This window comes from Ammospiza caudacuta, chromosome 3, assembly GCF_027887145.1.
Source record: "Ammospiza caudacuta isolate bAmmCau1 chromosome 3, bAmmCau1.pri, whole genome shotgun sequence".
NCBI classification, from domain to species: Eukaryota; Metazoa; Chordata; class Aves; order Passeriformes; family Passerellidae; genus Ammospiza; species Ammospiza caudacuta.
This window is the reverse complement of record NC_080595.1, coordinates 77340261-77354399: the sequence shown is the minus strand read 5'-3', so window position 1 is coordinate 77354399 and position 14139 is coordinate 77340261. Positions and strand designations below refer to the sequence as shown.

Below are 14139 nucleotides of genomic sequence, written 5' to 3'. Positions count from 1 at the left end.
TTTTCTTTCTCATGATCACAACCCCTACCAAAACAGCCTTTTATTTGATCAATGCTCAAGACATTGTTTCCAAACTACCACGTTGATCAAAACTTTAGGTTAAGCCATCCAAATGAACATTTTACACAAAATACTTACTTCAACAACATACAAAGCACTTTCTTTATCTTTCAGAAACTGAATATACAAAGTAAGCTTTTTCCAAAATATTTCCATAGGCAAAGGATTAAAAAGGATTTTAATTATACACATATGGTCACAATTCTGCCTTAAAAAGATCATTGGGAAATGTACATAAGGCCGCTTGTATATGTACATCATCTTTATGTTACTGTTACAATGTCATATGTCCAGAGAAAAAAAATCGACAGTATCATACATATTTGCTTTACGCTGCGAGAAGGCTATTCAAAAATACAGTACTCTTCTGTACAAAAAATTCATGCCACATTTATTAAGATGGAAGAAGCATTGGTTTCTGTAATAACCAAATATTTCAGTCCACTTCTTACTATGCTTATTTATCCTGATTTAAAATTTGAACAGATTGATTTCCCAAAGTGTCCATATGAACAGATTCAACAGCTATGTTATAAACAAAACATAATGTTTCTCACAATAGATAAAAAGAAAGCTGGTTCATATTTTTGAAACCATATAAAGATAGAATTTTAAAAAAATCACTCTTGATTTGCTGAAATAAATTTACATTATACAACACTATATGCTGGGGGAAAGAAGGGAATGAGGATATGAATATACACTAAAATGCAAATTTTTGTCCCAAAAAGGAGTAAAACAAATTACATTTACAGCATGAAGGTTTACAAATGTACATCTGTACAACCAAGGTAAGCATCACTACTAAATTAGCAAGGCTTTGTAATAAACATCGAAACGAGAGATTTGTTTTCAAACTGTAAACTTACACCTATTAACTACACGTATACAATGCATATATTTATAGGAAGCAAAAAGCTATCTGAATATTTAATCAATCATGCTTAAATGTTGAGCTATCAAGTTTACTTTTCAGTGGCCCCTTCTCTTTATCATTACCTATTTTTTGCATCTACAGTGAGAAAGCAAAATAAATGCTCAACACTTTCAAATCCTTACAATTCTATATGCAAAATAAAAAAATACATATCTCTACTCTTCCTGCATTGTAAAACTGACTGTAAAGTTAATACAGGTTCACTCCTTTTCCAACAGAGTACTTTGCTGAATAGAAGTACCACCATCATTTTAATCCCTCTGCCTTGTACAACAATTAAATATATAAGTATATACAGCACTTTATTTTTAATACATCGCTAGAGAAAACCTTAGGGCATGATTTAAAAAAACCTGTATCCACAGCAAGTGCCAAAACCTAGTCTTTTAAAGTTTCCATCGTTTTGTTCTTCCCTACTTTAATTTGCTGTGCCCTGTTTGTTATTTGGATAGGATGTTGTGAACCACCAAAATACAACTTAACTTTTCAACATGTTAAATGATGTTTATGCAGCTGATCAATTTTTAATCTGGTATAAAAGACTTCACACAAAAGGGAAAAATAAGGATTAATTCTATATACAACTCTATAAACCTGTTGTGCTATGATGCTGGGTAGACCTACCAGATTGCAAGCCAGTGTATTAAAAGAATACTGTACTTTTTCCCTTTAAAAACTATTTCAGTGACTTTACAAGGTAAAAATTTACAAAATATGTGACAGCTATTTTGATACAATTACATCATATACAGGCATTCTGTGCTTTGCCAGCCATCCAATCTGATAGGTCTCCGGATCAGGGCTGGAGATTTTTTTTAACAATTCACTCCCCAAAAATATACACAAGAATAAAAATTTTACAAATGGATGAACAAAGTCAATAAATAGATTTAAAAAAATCAGAACATTTAGAGTTAAGTTGTAGGTTTTGATAATTCACAATTTAATTTTTCTTCTGTTTCTCTTTGTCTTTTACAGCATCCCATTTGGTGGTCCACCAATTGGCCCCAGATCAGCACTGTTCTTCAGGTAATACTTCTCCAGCTTGGCCAGAATGTGTTTGCCATAGGTGTATTTACGCAGAGTCGTGATGTGGGGTCGGATCTGTAATAAGAAACACGTTTGGCTTTTTTAACATCCAGACTTTTAAGTAGAGGTGACTACACTTTGAAAAAATTATGCAAAAAGATGTCAGAAGCCTGTATTTCAAAGTGCTGGAAGTTTCTGGAAAGATGTAAAACTGGTGATTTTGACTCATCAAATAACTGATGTTCCTACTGCAGGAAAACTGAGGCAGTACTTTGTGGGAGAGCCCTGTTGATGACTGGGGGAAGCAGAGCTCCTGCAGGAATATCTTGGGCCCTGTGTTAAATAGCCTCTGGCCATTATGGCAACAGCACACTTCTCCATGTCTGGATATTCTTAAGTAGAAATGTGCCTGTATACTAGGAAGTGTGGCAATCTCTTTTTGGGGGAACTGCAGAGTGGACTTATAGCCACAACCAGGAAATAAAAAGAGAAAACAGTATTTCTCCTGTTATATTAATACATTTTCCTGTTACAAGTATTTTCACATAAAAGCTGGCATGAAGACAGAAGATGAAATCCAACTACTAAAACTTTCCTTTTTTAGCTCAGTGCTCAGAGACCTGAATGTTTTCTCCTTTACCAAGCTCCACTGAATGTCATGGAGCTCGGCGAATGTCATCAAGCTCTAGATTACAGAAGCATTGAGTTTTACACCTGCAGGGGAAGGTGCTGTGGCAGAACAGCTCCCAGCCGTGTTTCTGAATCCCTGCAAGCATGCACACCCATACCTTGTGCATGATGATCTTCCTCTGGGCGGGCTCGGCCATGTCGATCATCTTCTGCACGACGTAGTTGGCGTACTGGTCCTTCATCATGGTGTATAAGGCACTGTGCGGGCCGTCGTTCTGGCAGCACACCTCGTCGATCAGCAGGGCTCGCTCCGCGCGCGACGCGTGCGTCACGCACTTTTCCACCACGTTGCTGAAAAAGAGGGCAAGTCCATGGTGGGACTGTGTGGCCGCATTTCTCCTCACAGAGAAAAGCAAGGCACAGCTTCCCAAGGATAAGTTCTGGGAATTGCAGCAAGGAACCTCAGAGAAAGAAAAAACCAATTCTTATCTCATTTACTGCTCCTGTTTTGGAACATGTGGAATGTTGTGGAAGATTGTCTACCTGAAGGGAATTGGTGATTGAATTCTGGTGCGTTTTGATTCACTGACCTATTGAATCCACGTGTGTGTGTCAGGACTGTCGGCTGACAGTCACAGGATTCTGTTCAGTTGAGCTGAGCACTTGTGCAGATTCAGCTTAGATGTAGTGTAATGTAGTATGGAATAATATAGTATAATAACGTAATTATTTAGCCTTCTGATATCAATGGAGTCAGATGCATAATTTCCTCCCTTTGGTGGGGTTACCTTGATTTCCGATAGGACTGGAGGTGTAACATTTTTTCAGGTAACTACTATCAATTTCTCTGGAAGTTTATCAGTTCTTCAGGGTTCTTAATGCCAGTGAAGTTCATATTGCAAATGAATGCATCAATTCCTCATTTCCAAATCTCCAGTCTAATGACTGAGGAAGTTAGTCACCACATCACTACTACTTCATCCATGTGACAGAGTTATTTTCTGATTATCTGGTAGGAGAGACTTTTCCACTGAACCTACATAGATGTACTGGACCTCAGGCTGCAGATGTGTTCTAGCACATCTATTTTGGTTGTGGGCCCTTTGAAGACCCAACAGAGAATGCCAGGAATGAAGACTCCTGCTTTGTGAATAAAGGCACTTTCCAAGAGCATGCCTACATCAGAGATTCCATCAAATATTCTTCTGTAGAGCAAGCCTCTGACCTTCCAGTTTATTTCAGAAGCAGGAAAGGCCATCAAAGCTTGTAACATAGCAAAATGATCCCAGTCCTAAATCAGTGCTTTAAAAATTAAGCAAGTTAGAGGGTTTTGAAGAGTTCTATTCAGGCCAAAAAAAAAAAAAAAATTCCAAATAAACTAGTTCGCTAGCAGTTTTAAAAACAAATGCCCCCATAAAGTCACAATGCATTTCTACGTCATTTTGATGATAAGGTTACTCTCACTAAATCACCTAGAATGAATTCTCAGGTGTATTTTTCCTTCACAAAAGGCACATAATCCATATTTCAGCAAAAAGCACAAAAGGAGCAGTTGTAGGTTCCAATTTCAGAATAGAAATACAGCAGTCTTTCAGACTTTCTAATACAGAAAATCCTTGTCAGACTGAACTACCATTTTTTAAAGCTAGCCTTGTTATACTTGCAAATTGCTAGGCAGGATTGAGAGTCAGCAGGTCCCAGCTCATTGTCATCAGCAAATCACCCAAGTTCCAGCAGAGCTTTTCACCTGGCTCTGGGCATCCTTACGTGAAAACCTGGAACACATTCCCTGCACTTGCACAAAGTGAACAAAAGCCATCCCATAAACCCACAGAACCTCTTTTGTTTTGCTACAGAACATTTGTCTCTTCCCTTCCCCAAACCTCGTATAAAAATATCACTACCATTCATCTCTGTAAGAATATGGAATTTCAGGAGGTAAGATAATAAAAAAAAAATTATTGTATCCCTTTAATAACACAAGAAATAAATCCAGTATTACAACTTTACAAGGTTAATGAATCTTTAGTATATGAAAGTTATGCAATACCTGGCAAATTTGTGCTGACTCAGAGCTAGAACTTTTCCTCTTATTTCTGAAACGATTTTGCTTTTGTCTTCAGGACGACCATGCTCCAGTACATGTTGAATAACGTAATTTCCATATTGATCCTGAAAATAAGAGGACTTAAATTTTCTCTTGTGTTCACACCAAATAACAAATACTGACAGCTGTTGTACATACATAAGCATAAAGTATGAAATTACTCTTTGCATGGATATAAGGAAAAAACAATGTCAAAATTACAGAAGCAAAGTGATGTAAGAAATATTTAATCAAGAATTACTTAATGGACCACAAATTTCACATGAAAAATGTAAATAATTTGTAAAACCAGTGTTTTGCTAGAGCATCTTTTATCCTCTTAAAGAAAGAAGTCCTCAAATTTAAGATCATACTTTCTTAACAGCTGTAATATTCCCCTGAACACCAAGCTACAGTCAAAGGGTAAAAAAATGCTTTTTGTATCTTCTTTGCCTCCCAACTTCCACATTCATTTTCATTAAAACTATAGAAGGAAAGAAAAAAAAAAAAAACAAAACAATGTCTACAAAACTAAAAAGAGTCAAATGCATTTAAACTAGGATACAGGAGTAAATGATGATAACAAAAAGCTCTGAAGTGCATTGACAATGAGCCTACATGCACTGACCTGCACCAGCTGCTCTGTGTGTTGATGCAGCTCTTCTAAGATTGGCAGAGTCTGCTCAGCAGTGCAGTGCTCCAGAATACGCTGGATTACTCTACAACCATATGGATGAGTTGAAAGCACAAATACCTTGAAAACAGGATTGCAAACTGAATTAAACCAACTGAAACTCACATCTGTTGCAATATTGCTGCATTCAAAATGGAACTGAACACACCAACTACTACTAAAAAAAAGTTTTGTCTGCTCAGACCAGAATTCCATTTCCAGGGAAAGTCAGGAAAAGATGAAAAAGCAGGTTTTTGTGTGTCAAGGACTCCAGAAAACATACAAGAACCCAAGTACTCATTACAATGTTTCTAGCCTACATAGCTGCAGAGGAAAACCTGGAAGTATGACCCTTAGGTAACTGCTGTTCGAATTTAAAGCTTTCCTTTTTACTTTCTTATCAAATTTCAAGACTTTGACACTTATAAAAAGGAATTCAGTAACAGTGGCTGATTTTCACCAATTTCATGTTCCAGTATACACAATAAGCTCCCAGTTACAGATACAAAGTTTGTAAGTAACTACTCAAAACATACAGCCAAATCTTGCTTATTCCTTCTGCTTGCTTCTCCTGAAGCTACATTTGTGATTTGGGGGCTAATTACAAAAACTTCATTGTTGGTCAGAACTGAACACAGAATCTTGTATGATTAGGCATCAACTCAAAATGCAGGAGAAAATTACAAGTAATGTCACAAGTGTAACATTTTTCATTTGCCATTTCACATTAGTTACTATTTTCTACATTTAATTACCTGGTGCTTAGGATGGATGTTCAGTACATAAACTCACACTTTAGTCAAGGGGCTCTATTTACAGTTTAAAAAATGCATCTCATGTACCTCATACACCCTCATACACACTTTTGGTGTAAAAAGACCAAACCCTAGAAACCTTGGTATGCAATTTAGTACTATGTACAACAATAATTCAGGTATTGCTGTTGTGTAAAATGAGAAAGATATTGTAGATTTTATTAGGAAATACATTTGGCAATCCATTAAAGTAAAATTTAGTTATATAGCCAAGTTAGTAAGATTTTTACTATTCTATTTACAATTCTTCTCAAGACTATAAAAGTACACGCTTGTCTCAGAGGATTAAAATGCTATTTAGCTGCAGCACATTCACTAGCCTGCAGCACAATATCAATCTTATGGTAATAATGCTTTTTGGGAAACAAAACAAAAACCTCAATCTGAAGTAAACAAATACTACACCTCCTTCACACTAGTCCATATGTAGGGAACAGATTAGTGAATTTCATCACTGCAGTTCCTTAAGGACTGACATTCATTGGGAAACACTGAAAGATGCACGTGCAACAGGACAGGAAAATGTAATTTTTAATGAAAAATGTATACTAGAGAGCATGTATGTTGTTATTATTGTATAAAAAATGGCCCTGCCAAGAGCTGTGAAGGAAATGTGAAATGGTGCTATCACAACACACAAACACAAAGCCTGGGCATACAAAGTCCCTTTTATGTCTTTTTATGACATAAATATTTATTATTATTTATAATGCATACAAACATGTCTTTCTAGAGCCTTATGTCCAACAAATACCTGCAAATCTTCTGTGAAATCTAAGCAACCTGCAAAGAGGAAACAAACAATTGGTACTACCTGTCCTTTGAATGCATCAATGATGAACTGGAGTGACTGGGGCTGAACACACTCAATGCATTTTTGTACAACGTGGTTTCCATTTTGATCCTTCACACATTTCAGAACATGGCCATCCAGCTCTTTCACCATTTCATTCTGGAAAAACAAAGATTATCCTTGTCTTTATGATGGTATTTCCCCCACCCCGCCTTCTTTAAAAGGGAAAAAATTTAATTTCATCCTGACTCCAACCTTCATATTCACTGGTGTTAACTGTGTACCTCAGTACTTTCATTTAAACAACTATTTTAGCCCCCCAGCATATTTCATGATGAAGGGAATAATCATCAATTTAATCAAGTAAAAAGAGGGATACAATAAAAATAAATAAAATGAAAAAAGCATTGCTCTAACTTACAATTACCTGCTGGTCAGGTGAGATTGACTCGAGAGCTTTCTGGATGACACGACAGCCGTACATCTGCAGGGCCAAGGGCAGGACGTGACCACGGATGCGTGTTGCTAGGGCTAACTTCTGATCCAGGCTTCCAAACTGAAAGCAAATAAATATCCTGTTAACAAATGAAGACATACTGCAGCATGCTGGAATTTACATGTCAGAGTAAGTACTGTCAGGATGTACATGACTGTAACATTTGAATAATGTTTCACTTTGTATTTTAGTGGGGATATTTACCAGAAGCTTTTCTTTTCTAAATGCAACATTTTGTAATATTCCACATCCAGTTCACATACCTGCTATCAAATGCATGACCTTGAAAGACAACAGAAGAAATAATACAGTTTATATTTGCCTGTCTGTAGGAATATTTAAGTGCAATAAACCACTTTTTCAAATAAATTATACTGGCAAACTGATCACAGGTCACTATTATGCATGAATCCAAACCAATTTGCTATCTCAAAACTTGTGTAATGTATCTCGCATCTTGTAAGAGAGGACACAGAAGTGACCAGCTGACAACCAGCTGATGTCACAGCAATACTCTTGCAGCATTGCTGAGAATGGTCAAACTCCACACCTGTAGTCAGCTCTGAAGAAAGCCTGACCAACAACTTCACCTGCCTACCTATACAGTAAAATGAGGTCCCCTATTACATGTAAGGTCACATGTACTTTTGTTGAGAAGTGTTCTGCAGAATTAAGATGAAAACACTCAGCTACCAATGATTAACTGTGTATTCATCCACCTTAACATTATGGAAAAAATAGCAAATGATGACCCTTAAGCAAAATCAAGATCTTGTGTATCATATGTCAGTGACACTTTACAGAAGATATTTTGACTGGCTATTAAAAAAGAAGTAAAAAGAATGAGGACATTATTTTATAGATTATTGAAAAAATTACATTCTTGTTTTTTACAACAAGTATCTTATTTCTTACTGGACATTTTCCAGCACCATCTTCTTGCCACAAGTATACTGGATACCTTTCACACATATAACTTTTCCCAGGACACAGGTATTACTTTTTTTCTTCTCTCTGCAAGCCAAATCTTGTAATTCTTTGATGAAGCCTTTTTTTTTTTTTTTTTTACCATATCATTTTTAAGAGAAGACAAATCTGTTTTAAATAATAGTTGTAGTAATACTGGATATATCTTATGATGGATACCTCTTACTCAAAATTCTTCTGCCTTTCTACATTTTATGGGAGCTTCCTCATACACAGCCCTGGATGAAGTTCACACAGCTGGTTGAGCTCAAGTGCATCTTCCAGACCATTCTGTACCATGATGCAGTAACCAATAAAAAGCATTTTTCAAATATTTATGTTCCCTTTCATCTGCTGAAAGTCTCTCTAAGTTCTCCTCAGAGGTTTGTGAAGCCTCAATGTGCACAGTGTTCATGCACTACCAGTATAAGGAGAAACTGTGTCCATTATGGCAAAAACCACTGGGTAGAGAACAGAAAACACCCATGCAGAATGACACACTTGAGTTCTGTGGAAGTCATGCAGAATTCTGCTATGGTGTTAAGGAAAGACCAGTTAAATTTAATCAGATTTATAGCACCTCATCTGCATGTCCATCCATACACTTAGTGCTATGCTTACCTCAAAGAACTTCTGTATTACATAGTTTCCAAATACATCAGTCATCAACTGATAGGCTGCTTGCAGGATCTCATTAAATACCATCTGGCGCTCAGCTGGAGTAGCTCGCTCCAGCTTTTGCTGTATAAACCTAAGTGCAAAAAAAGGTACATTATGCTTTGCATCAACAACAGGAAAACCTCTCAAACACTGTTTCAATGAGACACCTCAACACTCTAAAGAAAGCAGTCAACATTTATAAAATTTATTAAAATGAAAGTAGTGCCTCTGCATATAAAAGAATACATTTTAGTAAAATTAGGACTTGAAAACTTTAATTTGAAAAGCATTAAAGATGAAAAGAATAACAGCAACTAAGTACCTGATGATGTACTGACAAAAAATAGTTGTACATTCCAGATGCCACATATTTTGTTTTCTTAATCAAGGCCTCTTTGATACCTTAATACTTGAGTTTACAAGTCTAGTTATGAGGCTATTTCTACACTGAGAATTTCTACAGGCAGCTAAATTAATACTACTTTTACAGTGAAATTTCTGAAGAGAAGGTCAGCCTAAGAGTGTGTGCTCCAATTATGATGCTTTGAGTTAAAATGACAAGCACCTAATTCAAAACTTTCATATTAATAAAACAATATCAAAGCAGTCAAATATTATTTACTATTCTTATAATAATTACCTAGAACCGTGCTGGTCTTGGGAAAATTCAACAATATGCCCAACAAGGTCCCTTAGCTGAAGGTTAGGGAAACGATTGTTCCTGAAATCTTCCAGCAGCCGGCTGCGTCCGGAAGGCATAATGTCAGACCTGCTGTAGCGGAGGCGCGAGGGAGGGAAGAGCTGGCTGCTGGAGCTAAAGAGGCTGGAGGTGCTGGCCGCACTGCGATACTTGGCTTCGGCTCCGGGGGCTGCAGAAATATAGCGACCACTACCATTTGTCAGTCCTCCTACAAGGAAGCAGCTCTGTCAGTCACAGCCATGAGAGGGAAGTAAGCAACAGCAAAACAGCAAGTGAACTAAAACTACCGATACACCCTGGAGCCAAAGAAAACAACAGTGCTGTCTTGTTATTTGTATTTACCTCATTGTGGTCAGAGGAGTTAGATAGCTTTATCTTGCAATAAATAAAACCATTATCCTCCTCATTTTTATGTGAAGGGCACCAGGAAAAGAAATGTCATTAGAAGAATATATCAAGGTAGGTAAAGTGAGCACCCACTCAGCCTTACAGAAACTTTAGAACTGGGTGGGCCTTAGGCTTAGTGGGCAGATTTCCACTTCGCGAGTCATACTGGCTTATACCCTTGTTAGTAGTCTTGAAGTTAGCCAATTGTGTCAAAATGGAACATGAAATCTGAACTACCCTTCAGTCCCTACTGAGATACCTTTCCAGCTTACAGCACGTTAAAGGCATTTTTGGGGAGGCACATGTGGTGCCTCTTGCCAGCTGTACCTGTCCTGCAGGTTATTTGATAACTTCAGCATCCTAAGCTTTCAATGTGGTACCTCTCCTCAGCACTAAATATGTCACATTTCCAACCAGGTAACTAAGGATGCTCTACTTAATTATCCAACAACCACAGATATATCAAAGTGAAACTCCTTTTAGAAACATGAAGTCCTTTCCTCACTGCACAAACACTCTCACTTCATCCTTCCTCGCTTTCTAAGAACTGAATTGCCTTCCTGTGTCTATGTCCTGCTCCTGTTTGCTAGTGATTCCACCTACAGCTCCTGTCACTCTACAGTCCTGTGCATGTCTCCTCACACCCTGCTCTCTGATCAGTGTGTGTCACTCTGAACTCCAGCATGCCTCTTCCCTCCACTCTACAAAAGGCAGCAATTATCATAAAACACATCCAAAGCATTTTTCCAACTGCTGTATGATTTTTCAGGGAAATACTCTTACTATACTACAAGCAGAAATACTCAAAGGCGATTCCCACATAGAAACCTCAATTCTACTACTAAAACCAAACTAAGGAAAGAAAAAACCAAACACTCCCTGAAAGTATTGACTATGAATTGGAAAAGGAAAGCATTGTGTCTCCCTGTCTAGGAAGTAACATTGTAATCAAAGCCCTTTCAAAGTCAACAGAATAAATATCTACATTTGAATTTAAAACAAATTGCAGTACGTGCTGTTTGAATGGTGCTCTAGTATAAACTTAATTTTTAAAAAAGGTAAAAAAAAAGGAAAAGGAAAAAAAAAAAAATAAAGAAAAACCCAGCTGACCGTGCCCTAGCCAATCCTTCATTTGGTTCCAAGTATTTATAAGGCCAGGCAACAGCAGTGTTACAGTGGACTGGCAATGTATTGATGGTGAAGTTATCTTTCTCAAAAGGTCAAATTCTAGTACCAGAATCTGAAATGTTAGTGCTCTGCAAGACACATCAAGCATAACATTTATTGCACTATATAGTACTATGCCCTAAAACAGAAATAATTAGTACTTATTTTTATAACTAAGTCTTCAAAATTCTGTGATAAACATCAATAAATACTTTATGTCCCAGAGTATCTTTCAAAAATCACTAGGTTTTCTTTTAAATTAAGGCCTCTTAATTCTCTACAGCCAGAAAAGTAAAATTTTTGTAACTATAGTTTTTAGTTTCCATTGACAAACACTATGGTACTAACAACAACAACAGAAAAAAAAAAAAAAAAGAAAAAAAGAAAAAAAAAAAAAGAAACACCCAACATTCTGCAGGTGAAGCAGTGTGCAGAGTGATGGTCTGCCATAATTCCTCCTCTAGGAATGGACTTCTACAGAAAAAAAAAGTTATGCAGCTGAAATGATGGTATTTCTCATCTGGACTATGTAAACATTGCACAGCAGTGCAATCCTGGCTCCCCTGTAGGTGCTGTGCAGTAACACTATTTAGTATCACGAGAGGGCACCAGAGCCCATCTGCTGAAAGGAACTTACAGGCTGCTTTCCTGTTGCAGGATCACTATTACTCCACTGCTCACATGCTCAATTGTGTGCCAGAAACTAATAGGGCAGTTTTGATCATATGCTCAGTCAACATACATGGTCACAGAACTGAACATGTGAATCAGGAATTGTTTCAGCTTGTTTTTTTTTTTTTTTTTAAATGAGCCTGCATTTCTTTAAATTAAATGAAACAATTTATCCAGCAACTAAAATAGAAATTTGGTAGCTTTTAACAAATGTGCTATTTATGTGTAATATGCATTTCCTGCTGAGAATTATTAAGCCTTTTTCAGTCTAATTTGGGAACCATCACTTTTTAAGACTAGTAAGATAACTATGCTGCAACTGGGAGGCTCCTGTCTAGCCTGTGAGACTATTTCAGACAATCACGTTAAGCAGGACAATAATACAGGAAGGCTGTACTAAGAAAGCACATCCATTGTGCCCAGAAAAACCTGTGGTACTCAGAAAGCAGAACCTTCTAAAACACCGGATACTATTATAAAAAAGAGTAATTTAATTAGTAATTAGCTTTTATTTTCACGTAACCTTTAATTACAGCAATGTTAGGGCTCAGTGGCAACTCTGCAGATTTGAAAAACAGTAAAACTCCCAAAATAAAGGCATATTATCTTAGATACTTATTACATGCAGATATAATTGTGAGTACAATGGCCTATTTTCTTCACCAAACTAGGAAAGTAATAGCCTGTATCTTGTCAGTTATATGGGGAACATACCCTACTGAATAAAGCACTAAAAAATTCAAGTACTTACTATACATCAGTATAGGCACACAATTCCAAACTCCTGAGGGAATGAAGTGTGCCGTTCGTTCTTCAGATAATCAATTAGCTACCACTTCTGATCTCATAAAACAAAGATCTCCAAAGCACTGAATAATACTAAGATGGTTTTACAGTTTAATTGAACTTAAACCCCCCATGGCTAATCCATAGGGAGGAAAAGGCAGAGAGATATAAAGGGGATATAGATCATCTAAATCAGAGCCTAGTTTCAAGGACACAAAGCATGTTAAATTATTGACTCCTTAACACATTTAGTGTTAAGGAGAACATGAAAAAACATTAAAAACTAGATCCAGGCACATTTATTTTGACAGCATTAGTCTGTTAGTATTTATCAAAGTATTTTTTCAATTATTTCTAATAAAGACAGAAAATACGTCTACTGCAGAGTAACTTATTTACACGTGTCAGCAGTCTTTTCTAGCAACACACATACATGTATGTAAATGCTTTAAACTTAATTTCTATTAAGTATTTGCTCATCTGTAAAAAAGCAGCTTCAGCTCATCCTAAGTTTAAAGTTTCATCTCCATATGGAAAACAGAATTACACAGATCTATGTATATTTCAGGAATCAATGCACGTGTTTATAATGACTGCTTCCCTGCAGCCCTACAGAGGAGGGGCACAGCTGAGGCAATGCAAAGCTCCCCACACTGCCTTGCCAAGGGGCCTTTACTCTTACCCACAATGACCATCTCTGAAGGTGAAACAGCAATCCCAACTGCTAACAAGACTGGCTCCCAACACACAGGAAACAATTACCTCCAAAAGCCCAGATTTTAGAAATCCTACTCTACACCAGAACTCTATTCTCAAAATGCTGCAATGTATCATCAAACAGGGTAAGGACTACAAATCTAAAAGGGTTTTTTATGACAATGGAAAACCACTTCCTCTTGCAGTTCCTTGTACTTGGGAGTGAAAGGGTAGTTCAAATTCATGACCTTACTGCTCCAGCTGATTACAGTAAAGAAGCAGTTACAGACAACTGACAAATCCCTTCAAATACAGGAAAACTGACACTAGCACAAAGTTATTAGCACATTCCTATTTTAGGATGTTGGATAAAAGTTGGTGAGAAGAGACAAAAACAGCAAAATATCACAAATTTCTTGAATTTCTTGTAAAAGGGAAATTGTTCTTTTAAGCTACAAATTGCAGCAGTGTCTGACAAAGGGGTTATAAAACCATGCACCCTTTCCCAGTGTAGTGCTCTAGATTCTGGTGGCTGAAACAGGAGCAACTGAGTTTGATGCCCATTTTAAAACAAGAGTTAAACTTA

The 14139-nt window shown here is 36.9% G+C and overlaps 1 protein-coding gene across 2 annotated transcripts in view; it reads right to left on the bottom strand.

Annotated features, from left to right (window-relative positions):
- Positions 1-14139, bottom strand: part of PUM2 (pumilio RNA binding family member 2) — a 68416-nt gene continuing 54277 nt past the window's right edge. The window contains exons 14-21 of one of the 2 annotated variants that reach the window (XM_058802889.1): positions 9786-10053; positions 9107-9236; positions 7445-7579; positions 7045-7182; positions 5371-5496; positions 4707-4828; positions 2815-3007; positions 1-2101 (exon numbers count right to left, since the gene is read on the bottom strand). In XM_058802889.1, the coding sequence (XP_058658872.1) occupies positions 1970-2101; positions 2815-3007; positions 4707-4828; positions 5371-5496; positions 7045-7182; positions 7445-7579; positions 9107-9236; positions 9786-10053 (1244 nt within the window). In that variant the 3' untranslated portion in view covers positions 1-1969. The remainder of the gene's footprint in view (positions 2102-2814; positions 3008-4706; positions 4829-5370; positions 5497-7044; positions 7183-7444; positions 7580-9106; positions 9237-9785; positions 10054-14139) is intronic. The other variant, XM_058802888.1, reaches the window with a different exon arrangement.